Below are 11,485 nucleotides of genomic sequence, written 5' to 3'. Positions count from 1 at the left end.
AGAACAATTTAATAATAATATAAAATTGCAAGTAATAATGATAAAATAATAATAATCTATGCATATATATTAAATATAATAATATATACAAACATGTGATGCACAGTGTAATTGCTCACCACCGGGTGACCAATGCCTGTCTCATCCCAGTAAGCAATCCCAAAACCAGTTAAGTCCTGACACCACAATCGTGGATGAGTGAGAGGCCCAAAAAGAGAGAGACAGAACTCTGAGAGACTGAGAGACAGTTCGAGAAAGCCCCTGGAACAGAAAGAGAGCTTCTTCGCAGTCCACCCTCAGCTCTATACTGGCCATGACGCTGCACGATATGGAATACTCCATTGGCAAACTTGGCCCTCAGTCCCAGGTCTAAGTTCAAACCCTGCAGACAGTGGTGGCCCTTTGTCCCGGCCGTGCTCCCTCCCAGCCTGTTGCTCCTGCCCACTGGCAACGCACGGGAACCTGAAAAGTCCCTGATGTCTCAGCACCAGCTATAAACATCAGCGCGCTGTCAGCAGTCTTCTCGTAACGAATCCCAGACTAAATCCAAAACTCAGCGCTATTCCAGCTGCTAAAAAGAAAAACTACTCTGTCCCAGTGGAAACCAGGACAGCCAATCTCACTGTAAGGTGCCAAGGCCCGTCTCCCCCCAGCCTCAGGACGGTGCGGGACACGCCCTCCGATGGGTCGGAAAGCCGAGACTTGTCCCGTGGGATGCGGACAGCACGGCAGAGCGGAGCCGGCCACGGCAGGGGCCGACTCCCTCCCCGAGAGGCTGCAGCTTTGCCGCCTCCGCCGGGGCACGGTCGGCCGCCGGCCGCCCTCCCGCAGCTCCCGGGGCGGCACGGCGCAGCGCCGCGGAGATGGCCTGGAGCGGGGATGGTGCCGCTCCCTGCCCTGAGCACGGGCCGTGCCTCGGCGCTGCGCCGGGAGCCGGGGGGAGGCGGCCGCCGCGGACACGGGCCGGAGCCGCGAGGCACCGAGCAGAGACGCACCGGGCGCCGCGGGCAGAGCCCCGCGCCGGGCGCGCGCGGCCGTGGGCACCGCGCCGGGGAGCCGTACCTGCACGCACGCGCTGCCGGGGTACCGGGCGCACGTGACACCCCCCCAACCAAACAAACACGCCCGTGCGCGCCCTGACCCTCCCTCCGCCGACACGCGCGGCCCCGCCCCGGCCCCGCCCCCCCCTTCCCCCCCCGCGGCGGCGCGGACGGGAGCGCGCGGAGCGTGGCGGCGCGGGATGGACCCGCCGGCCAAGGAGGGGCCGCTCCTGGTGCAGCACAGCCACAAGTTTGGCACCAAGGTGGGCGGCCCGCCGGCGGCGCGGGGCGGGCGGGGGGCGAGACGGCGCGGCGGGATGGGTCCGGTCCGGTCCGGTCGAGCCGAGCCAGGCGGGCTCTCTTCCGCCGTCCCGGGAGCCGGGCGGTCTCTGTACCGCCGCGGGATGGGCCTACCGTCTCCGCTGCCCGCGGCCGCCCCGTCTGGGCGCGCTGCCGGGCCGCGGGCGCCGCCCGGCGACTGGGGAAGGAGGACCGGGGCTTCGTCGGTCCCGGCCCCGTGCCCGGCGGTGGCCGAGGGGTCCCGCGCTGGGGCTCAGCCCCGGGGGGCCCCTCTGCCCGCGGGGGTGCCGGCGGTGCGCGCGGTCCGGGCCGGTCTCCGGCGCTCGGCGGCGGCGGGGCGGGACGCCCGGGCGGAGCGGGGGGTGAGCTGCCGGCCCGGCCGCCGCGCCCGGCGGAGCGTTCCCGGCGCCCTCGCGGGATCCTCGGCGGCGCCCGGGCCCGGCGTGACGCCGCTGCCTTGCAGAGGTGGAAGCGGAGCTGGTTCGTGCTGTACCCGGCCAGCCAGCGCGGCGTCGCCCGCCTGGAGTTCTTCGACTGCAAGGAGCCGGCGGCGCCGCCCGAGCGGCTGGGCACCCGGCGGCTGGCCAGGACGGTGGTGCGGCTGGCCGACTGCACCAGCGTGGGCCCCGTGGCCGAGAGCGGGCCCCGGGCCGGCACGGCCGTCTTCCGCCTGGAGACCAGCGACAGGAGCTACCTCTTCGCGGCCGACAAGGAGCAGAGCGAGGAGTGGGTGGCGAAGCTGTGCGAGATCGCCTTCCCGGTGAGCGGCGGGCGAGCCAAGGGGCGTGCGGGGCTCCTGGCCGGGAGGAGGGGGGCTGCGCGGGGGCGGGCAGCCCAGTGTGCCATGGGGAGCGCGACCCCTTCCTGCGCTCGGGAGCGCCTGGCGGGGCCGACACGGGACCCCGAGGCACGCGGGAGTGGTGCCCGGCGGTCAGAGCACCCGGCCCGGGGGCTCTCGGCCGCTCGCACCGTGCCAGCAGCCAGTGGGTTACGGCACGTCTCAGCACGCTGTCAGTAACTTAAGGTTGCAGCTCCGAATTTCAGGTGGGACTTTTCTCCCCCAGCGTGGGGGCTGGGCGATGGCTGAGGAGCATTTCCTCTTGGCTCAACCACCACTGCTGTTCCTGCCACAGCAGTGGCGGAAGCGGAGCCCCGAGAGCAAGTCAGTGCCAGGCTCTGGGACCCACCTGGCTGCTGAGTGTCAGCAGCAGCAGGTGCAGGGCCAGTGTACCCCCCTCACCCAGCCTCGAGGCTCGCTCCTGCCTGCTGCTGGGAACACCCCATCAGCGCTGGGCTTGTGGTGCAGCCCTCCGGCTCTCCTGGCCTCTTCCTGCGCCCCTGTAGCAGCTGTGCAGCCTTCCCTGGAGCTGGTGGTCAGCCAGCGTGACACCTTCCTGCAAAGGCGGTTTGGACAGCAGGTGGCCCACGAGTACGGTCGCCCACACTGCTCTGCAAAAGCAGCCCACATCTGCCCTGCCCCACAGGTCCCCTCCTTTCCCTCCTAAGAGATGTTTGCACAGCCCTGGGTTGTGCTCTAGCTGACTCCAGGCTTTCAGTGCTGGGTAGGGCTGCTTCGCGGGATGGCTGGCTGCACAGCTGGTGATCCCAGGATCTTCCCACAAGGACCTGGGTGTTTGCCACGTGTGATTTACCTTAAGTCTTTTCCTGTCCCTGCTTGCGTCTCCCTGCAGTCTGCTTTCAAGCCAAATGTGTCTCCTGCAGCAGGTGCCCTCCTGACCAGGCCAGTTGGCACTGGTGTGGTGCTGGAAATGACTTTATGTCCATGCCCGTGTCTGTTTGGTGCAGACAGTGTTTCAGCCTTTGTCCTGGAAACGGCTTGCGGGGCTGAGCTAAGGACACAGCAGGTGCCTTTGGAGTAGTGCAGGGTAGCGGCAAGGCAAGGGAGCATCTGCTTGGAGCAGGGGTGTTCTCGGACCTTCCTTTACAGAGGAGCTGTGAGTTGGCCTGCTTGAGGTCCAGAAGCAAGCTGACAGTTTAGGTGAGTGGTGGTGAGCAAAAGGCTACAAGGATGGCATGTGTTCTAGACCTGGCCTGAAGCAAGAGGCACACGAGCTGCACGTGGCCTCTGCAAAAAGCTGAAGATCCTCAGCTGTCATTTCTGGTCGTCTGCGTGGAGAGCATGATTTTGTGTCGTGTTGTCTGGTGCTGCCCAGAGGGTCGGCAGGGCCCAGCAGCTTGGGAACTGGGGCCAGAGATTGTTTGCGGTTCAGCACAGAATTCCTTTTTCTTTTGAAGATGAGGGAAGAGCAGTCAAATGGAGCCCTAAAGGGCTTTGGCAGATCAGCTGGCCCTTGACTTCCCGATCCCAGGCTGGAACCCTGCTGCATTAGGTGCTTTAGCTGGGCAGGAGCTGCTGCTACTAGCGGTAGGGACAGTAGGTTTTAGCAGTCCCCATTCTATTTAGGAGCCAAACAAGAGGTCCTGATGGCCCTTTTGGGGCCTTGCCTCTTGCTAAGAAGCTCCTGTGGCTGGGTTTTAAACTGAAGCTGTGACAGCTTGCCTTCCGCAAGACACACGCTCTGCTGCAACCCCATCCCACGTGACCCTGAGAAGCAGCTTCCAGCTCCCATCCGGATACAGACCCCCATGCAATAGTGCCAAGTCTGCTGCAGCAGCTCTTGCAGGGCATCTGTGAGCCTGTGATTCGTGTGGGGCTTCCTGGAGGGGGATCTGTGCTATTCGGCGGTAGCACCGAGGGCGCGCCCCCGGTGCAGGCCCTCGGGGGACCCTGCAGCAGGGACACGGTGGCTGGCAGAGCGTGCACATTGCACTTTCAGTTCTGCATGTGCTAAAATAGCAGTGCTCGCTTCCCTCCTGCGGGCTGTGCGCTGACACTGGCACCGCCCTCCTGCCTGTGCACAAGCAGGACGCAGACCCTTGCGTTACCAGGTCGTCTCGTCAGCTCCCTCCCTTGCTCAGACCGCTGGAAGAGTGTGCCTGGGCCCGTGCAATGCTTTGGGTGCTGATGTCGCCTGTGCTGGAGCACGTCGGTGAGGAAGCAGAGCTGTGCTCTGCCTTGGCACCAGGGCACCTTCATGGCCGTGCCGTAGCGGTCGGAAAAGCAGCAGTGGAGGGGGCTCGTGGGATGCCCAGGTGCTGCCCTGCAGGAAGCTGTGTCTCGGTGCTGACTTCTGCTGCACAGGGCGCAGGGTCTGGAGGGAAGGGCTGCCGGGAGTAACTGCTTTTTTCTGCACCCTCTACAATGCACAGCGCAGCCAGGGCCCAGGGCTGTGCCAGGAGCTCCAGGGAAGCCCTTTCTGCGCTGCCTGGCCCTGTTAACCTGTGCTCATGTTGGCTCGGGTTAGGGTGGCCCTGGGATCTGCTGCTGGCTCTGGGCAGGGAAGGGCTTGGGATGGCTGTGGGATGGTGGAGCTGCCTGGGGGGGGGATGCACCCCTTGAGGAGGTCCCAAGCGATGCGGGGCTGGGGAGGAGGGCGGTGGCTACAAGAGGACCCGAGGCTGATCTGGGAAGAGGGGTCTGGGCTGATCTGCTCTCCCTTGTCAGGGAAACAGCCCCAGCGATGCCAGTGTGGTGGCCCGGCGTGGCAGAGGGGGTGGCGAGGAGGTGCCGGCCCTGGAGATGGCCGTGAACTCCATCTACTACTCAAGAGATGAAGGTGGGACTTGGGGCTGCCTTGTGTGGGGCCTGTCCTGCTGCTGCCCTGTCACCGTGGCTCCGGTGGCAGGGCCAGGCCTGGCCTGGAGCTGGGGATACGGCTTCTTCCACCCTCCCCTGAGCATCCTTGTCCCCACAGTGAATGCCTTCTGGGTGACGGTGCAACGGACCGAGGCTGCGGAGCGATGCAAGCTGCGTGGCGCCTACGTGCTCAAAGCTGAGCGTGACAGCCTCGTCTTGAAGGACCCACAGATGAATGAGATCCTCTATGTCTGGCCCTACCGGCTGCTCCGGAGATACGGCCGGGACAAGGTGAGGGGCTGGGGTTCCTTGCATGCCGCACGCCGAGGCCTGTTCCCCGCAGGGTTTCCCTTGCAGAAGGGTGAGGAGCTGCTGCGCGCATCCAGCTTGTGGCAGCTGTGCCGCGTGCCCTGCCGAACGCCAGAGCTGCTACAGCCCTTGGCAACTGCCACAGGGTCCCCAGGGACATCTCTGATCCCATCTGTCCTCAGCTCCCACCTGTGTCACCGTGCAGGAGTGCGGGCTAACCGGACACCCGTCCCTGCCGAGGGAATGGCTGTGCAGAGCCCATCTCTCGGTGGTCCTTGCCCTGCTCCCACTGGCTCCTGATGGCCCCTCTGCCAGACATCACCACAGCTAACTTGCCCCTCTTCTCCATCCCAGCACTCCCCAGCCCGTGCCATGGGCAGGCATGTGCTTCCATGCTGCACACAAGCTCTCCCAAGCCTCCGGGGCCCTTGGCGCCCTGTGGTCCTGACTCTGCTCGGGATTCAGTCCATCCCTCCCGGATGATAGTCACTGGAACAAGAGCAGCTATTGAAGACACCAGTTACTCTAGATTTGTTCACCTTACAGGGCATACTACTCTTAGCCTGGCTGTGTAGGTCTGTCCCCTCTCCAGTGTCCTCCATGATCTGCCTTGCTGCTACCCTGAGCTCAAGAGGTACCTGCTGCGCTGGACAGGGTGGAAGTGGTCTCCCCAGGGCTGTTTATAGAAGTGACGATGTTGGCTGCAGTCTGCTGGTGACGATTTCTGCAGCACTTTACCAAAACAGAAGTGGAAACCGAGCTGCTCTTGGGGAGGCATCTGGCTCATCTGCAGGGTCTGGGGCAGGGGCAGAAGGACAGCCATGTGGTGTGAGGAGCAGGCAGCTGCACTCGCAGGTCCCTGGGCCGCTGTGTTGGTGTGTGGCAGCATTGACCCACAAAAGGAAGTCTGGCCCCAGAAGCTTTTGCAGCAATCCCAGAGACTGCTGCTGCATGTGAGAGAGCACCAGGGAGGCAGAAAATCTCACCTGGATTCAGGGACTGAGGTTCTGAAAGGATGTGGGCATCTGCTGGTGGGAACCTATGCAGAAGTGTGTGTTTGGGCCTGAGGAGCACAGCCTTGGTGCAAGACTTGTCTTTAAAGTACTCAATACCATTAACAGAGTAATGCTGGTAAGGCAAATGCTTTGCTATTGGTAGCCAAACTGCTGCTCCTGGCCTTTCTCCTGTGGAAAGCTGTGTTCCTCTCACCTCGGGTTCGCTTCCCTTCTGCCTGGCTAATGCTGACCTACCCAAGATGCCCATACTAGTTTCCCCTGCTGAGCTGTTACCTTTCGTCTCACCCTGCTCCATTCTCAGTGCTAACTGGGTGTTACTTCCTAGGCTATGCAGTGCCAGTTGGTGACCCTGCTGGAGTGGCTTGGGTAAGGCAGCAGGTCTCCAGCAGGACCTGCTGCTCTGGCCCTGGCACATCTCGCAGTGATGTCCCCTCAAATGTGCTTCCCTCTCCAGTTTCATAGCTTGTTGTGGTCTGCTGGGCAGCGCAGCCTGCCCCTGCCCCGACGCTGTGCCGCAGCGCGCCTCTGGGGTGATGCTCGCCGAGCTGCGGCCCTCGCTGCAGGGAGCGGCAGGAGCAGGACGTTCAGTGAAGTCTCTTGCAGGACGTGCGGGATGAGTGCTGCAGCCATGCGCCCCTCTGCTGGAAGCACAGCCTGCACAGCGCGCTGAGTGCTGGGGCAGGTGCTGGGCAGGATGTGACCCTTCCACTTCCCCTGCAGGTGATGTTCTCCTTTGAAGCTGGCAGGCGCTGCGACTCTGGCCCAGGGAACTTCACCTTTGAGACCAAGCAGGGCAATGAGATCTTCCGCCTGGTGGAAGCCTCCATCCGGGAGCAGAAAGCGCAGGTGGAGGAGAACCGGCAAAGCTGTGACTCCCTGGATTCAGACAGCCCCAGCGTGGTGCTGATCCGCCAGGCCCTGGCAGACTCCCTGAGCCTGGAGCTACCCGTGGAGGGGGATGACACCCCGGCGCCCAAAGCAGGGCTGGCACCCAGGCCCAGTGCAGCGGTAGAGGAGAGAGACACCCCATCTCTGCTGAAGACTAGAACTCTGCCAGAGCTCCCTGTGCCACAGGCCAAGCCTGCGGTCCCAAGCACACCCCCGCGCTCCCCTTTGCCAAAGGTGCCCCACGCCGTGCTGCTGGCCGAGGACCCCTCCAGCGTGTACTCGGAGCCCCTGGACTCGGTGAAGGGCTTCCGGCCCCGGCTGGACCCGCTCTACTCGGACCCGGTAGACAGCAAGCCCGTGGGCAGTGCCAAGGCACCCGGCGGTGCCTCGGACGAGACAAAGCTCTGGCTGCCGGGGCTGCCGTCCTCGGGCACGTACGAGCAGGTGCGGGCAGAGGGACGCAGCCAGGCCCCCGCGGTGCCCAGGCAGAGGGAGCACATCTATGACGAGCCCGAGGGCCGCGCTCCCCGCTCACTGCCCGCCGCCGCCTGCATCTACGACGAAGCGCGGCCAACGGGCGAGGCCTGGCGCACCCAGGGTCACGACGGCGGGAGCGGCTACGAGTACCCCTACAGCCCCAGCATGGACGACTACGCGGTGCCCGCCTTCCAGGCCAAGGCCAAGGGCCCCAAGCCGCCGCCCGCCCCCAAGCCCCAGGCAGCCTTTATCCCTAAAGGCGCTGAGCGGAGCGGGGACCAGGGCAGGCGGCCGGGGAACGCCGCTCTGGAGAAGGCGGCCGTCAAACCTGGCCTCAACAGCAGCAACAACAACAACGTGGAGGTGCTGTACAGCCGGGTGGTGAAGCCCCAGCACGTGCCCAAAAGGGAGCAGTCAGTGGATGAGGGCAGCTTGTCGCCTGTCTATGAGGACTTAGGAGAGATATAGCGTGCTGCTGCCCGGTGCCTGCCCCGGAGGGAGCGGGGGGCCGGCCCCGTTGGCACGCAGTGCCGGCCACTGTGCTCCACGGACCCGGGGGGTGGGCTGGGGCCAGGGACTGTTCTGGCTCAGGCAGAGCCCCTTTTGCTCAGTAGCTCCCAGGGGCTGCGTTCCTGCCAAGGCCCTTTCTACAGGGTGAGCAAGAGAGCTGTGGCTGGCACAGGTGCCGGCGTGCTTCTCTGACTCTGGAGCCGGCTCTGTGGCCACCTCAGGACTGCCCGGAGGGCTGGCTGTCACCCTGCACCTGCTGCTCCGGCTCTGCTCCAGCTCCCCCCAACCAGGCTGTGGGGCTGGGACGCCTGTTGTGGCACATGGAACATGGCTTGCCGTCAGTATCCAGAAGTATTTTTATACAAAATTATTTTGATATTAAAATCTGTATGTCTCAGAATGAAATGTTTGCCTGTGGCGTGTTTGGCTGTCAGGCGTCGGGTGGGGAGATGCTGGCGCGGGGCTGCGGACGGGGTGGCCGACTGAGCAGTACTTACACGGCGGCACCTTCATGTCCGTGCCAGAGCCCGCTGAGCTGAGAGGAAACCGCAAAGAAAAGCGCGTGCCAGGTTCGGCGGTGGCTGGGATGCCCACATGCCATGGACTGAGGGATATGTAGATGTCTGTTTGTGCTGATCAGGGCACAAAACGTGATGGCCTGAAAACCTGTGGGTCTTGTCTGGGTGTAAGGCTGGGCAGGGCTGGGCTTCAGCTCTGCTGCAGCTCAGGGACTGCTGATCAGTCACAGCCTCTCCTTCCCCTGCCTGATCCCTCTGCCGATCTCCCCCTGCTGCCAGCTGCCCTTGGAAGGGCTGGGATGGCCCAGTCTGATTCTGTTGGCTTTAGCGGCACAAGCTGCAATCCCTGCGGTGTGCTCTGAGCTGGGCTTTGGCTGTGATGCTGTGTGGCCAGCCTTGGGCAGAAACCTGTGCAGGGGAAAAACAGGTTGTCCTTTTGGTGCTGGTAGTGGTTTTGAGGGATTTTGTGCCCCTTCTGTGCAGGGCCAGAGCAGGCACTGGCGCTGGCTGCCCTCGAGGCTGGATGAGGCCACCGATGACTTCTGCAGCTTTGCCAACCTGTTGACAGAGACAGCAGCAAAAGAGCGACTGACAAGCAACACTGTGACGTACCAACTTCTGCAGACCCAGCTCGAACTCAGGGAGCCACAAACCAGTGGGGAAGGCTGGAGGATGAGGTTCAGGTCCCCAACTGGTGAGCTGGTGGTGAGTCCTGACGGGGCATTAGTGTCTGATGCCCGAGCTGCAGCGGAGAAGCCTCCGTCCTGTAACGGTACAGCACAGCTGAGGCCAGGACCAATCTGTGGCTGTTCTCCTGTGCTGGGGCCTCTTCCCCGCTGGGGTTTTGCTGCAGAAAGGAAAAAGCCTAAGGGGCTTTGGGAATCAGGGAGGCTGAGGCGGTTCCTGCCTGGGACAAGGCACCAGCAGCAGGCATCTGCTGCTCACGGCTGGCTGCTGGCTGGTCCCCTGCTTGTGTCTGTGTCCAAGGTGGGTCCATGCACTCGTCCCAAGAGCAGCTCTGCCCACCTGCTCCATGAAGAGCTCTGGGCATGGCTTGGCAGGAGGCCCAGGCCACCTGCTTGTAATCCTTGCTCGTGACTCCACTGTGAGGCTCCAAGATGTAAACAATATGATGGTGAGGAAAGAAAATGCTCCAGCGTCTGTGCCCGACCAGTGGTCCCTGCGCAGCCCTGTGCCCCTCTTGGCTGGGAGGAAAGGATATTTCTATTTCTTGCTTCAGCAATGACATCATCTCTCATAACAGCTGACTCGGGAGTAAGACGTTAAGTGTGCAAGACGGGAAGAACTCTCCTACGTGTGGCTTGCTTTATTTATGCACCCTGCCGTGTGATGCAGAAGTACGTGCAAGTGGGGAAGGCCCGTAGTCTCTGCTCATCAGGACAGACAGTCCTTTCTTTTCTGGCTTGGTGGTGTGGACCAGACCTGTCATCTCACTTGGGCTGCTGCACCGTGCTTCACCTCATCTCCTTTCTGGCAGCTGTGGCACATCACAGTGGTTGTGTGCTACAGCTGAACTCTGTGTGCTTGAAAAATGGCATCCTGGCAGCTGGTGCAGAGCAAGGCTTTGCCGAGGCGCTTGGGGACGCGTGGCGTGTGCTTGACTGCTCGCTCTGCCTGTTTTCTTACAGTGCAGAAATGGTCCTGGATGAGCAGCTTGGCTCTGCCCAGTCCAGGTGCTGTGGGACAGCTTGGGTGGTGCATGGGAAGTCCTTTGGATATCAGACTTCCTCACGTGAGGGCAGTCTGTGTGCCCCCCTGTTCTCTGCTAAAAGCCACAGATGAGCCCGGAAATGTCAGAGTGCTGGTCCAGCAGCCACAGCTGGGATGCGGCAGGAGCAGGAGTCTTGGTCTCTGTAGGCCAGGTGGCAGTTTTTACCAGGAGAAAATGACTTAGGAGCTGCTCAAAGCCCAACTAACCTCTTCCCCTTGGGGCTACCTTTTTCTGTTTCCCGTTCTGAAAGGTATGTCCTTTGATAACGGCCACCTCCTCCCCTGTAGGGCCTTGGTGCAGGCATGAGACAGCTGTTCCGCCAGGATATCTGCTATCACACAGCACTGGGGAAAGCACCTCAGTTGGTGTGGGCTGTCACCGGTTGTTCAGAGGACCAGTGCAGTTATTGCTCTGCTTCACACTGTGGCGATCAGGTAGAGGGCTTTTCAACAGGGACCCCCAAACAGCCCCAGTTTTGTGATTCGCTTCCCCTTACAGTCCCTTTTCCCTCTTCTCAAATATAGCAGCTTCCTTTCATCAGCAACAAATCACATGCCCATTTGTCTGTCCCTCCGTTTGGTATTTATGGTACGGTTGCCGAAGTAATTTCCACCTGCATCATCCGTTCAGTCAAGCTAATCCTGTCATCCCGTTCCCGCCCCCCCAGTCTGCCCGCTTTGGTCGTTTTCGTGTTGCTGTCTGGTTGGCGTGCCCCAGGCTGGGCCGTTGTGCCACCGCCCTTTGCTACTGCTCCTTCCCCAGTTCCTCGTGCTGTCAGCTCATTAGAGGGGCAGGGATTAGCCGCCGGCTCGCACACCCCAGCAGACCCGTACCCCTGTGCCTGTGGGGGTGCCTGCCCTCGACACATTACCCCAAGCCGCTGCCTGAGATGCAGCCTCTTGCCAGGCCCATGCCAGGCATGGGAAGAGCAGGTCCATGCCCTGGCTGCACAGCAGGGCCTGTTACTGAGCCAGGATCCCAGGGAAAAGAGATGGCTCTGTGCTCCTGCTGTAGCAGTGCCCCCGGGAGCACGGTGA

At 62.4% G+C, this 11,485-nt stretch overlaps 1 protein-coding gene across 1 annotated transcript; it reads left to right on the top strand.

The window, feature by feature from the left end:
- The first annotated feature begins 1,240 nt into the window (after positions 1 to 1,240).
- Positions 1,241 to 8,156, top strand: DOK1 (docking protein 1). The gene is made up of 5 exons (XM_086630986.1): positions 1,241 to 1,303; positions 1,804 to 2,100; positions 4,867 to 4,978; positions 5,117 to 5,289; positions 7,044 to 8,156. Exons 1-5 carry the CDS (start codon positions 1,241 to 1,243, stop codon positions 8,154 to 8,156), a joined length of 1,758 nt encoding a protein of 585 aa, XP_086487112.1.
- The last annotated feature ends 3,329 nt before the right edge of the window (positions 8,157 to 11,485 follow it).

This window comes from Tauraco erythrolophus, unplaced genomic scaffold (assembly GCF_009769465.1).
Source record: "Tauraco erythrolophus isolate bTauEry1 unplaced genomic scaffold, bTauEry1.pri scaffold_63_arrow_ctg1, whole genome shotgun sequence".
Classification (NCBI taxonomy): domain Eukaryota; kingdom Metazoa; phylum Chordata; class Aves; order Musophagiformes; family Musophagidae; genus Tauraco; species Tauraco erythrolophus.
Note: the sequence above shows the minus strand (reverse complement) of the source record. Positions and strands in the feature narration are given on the sequence as shown.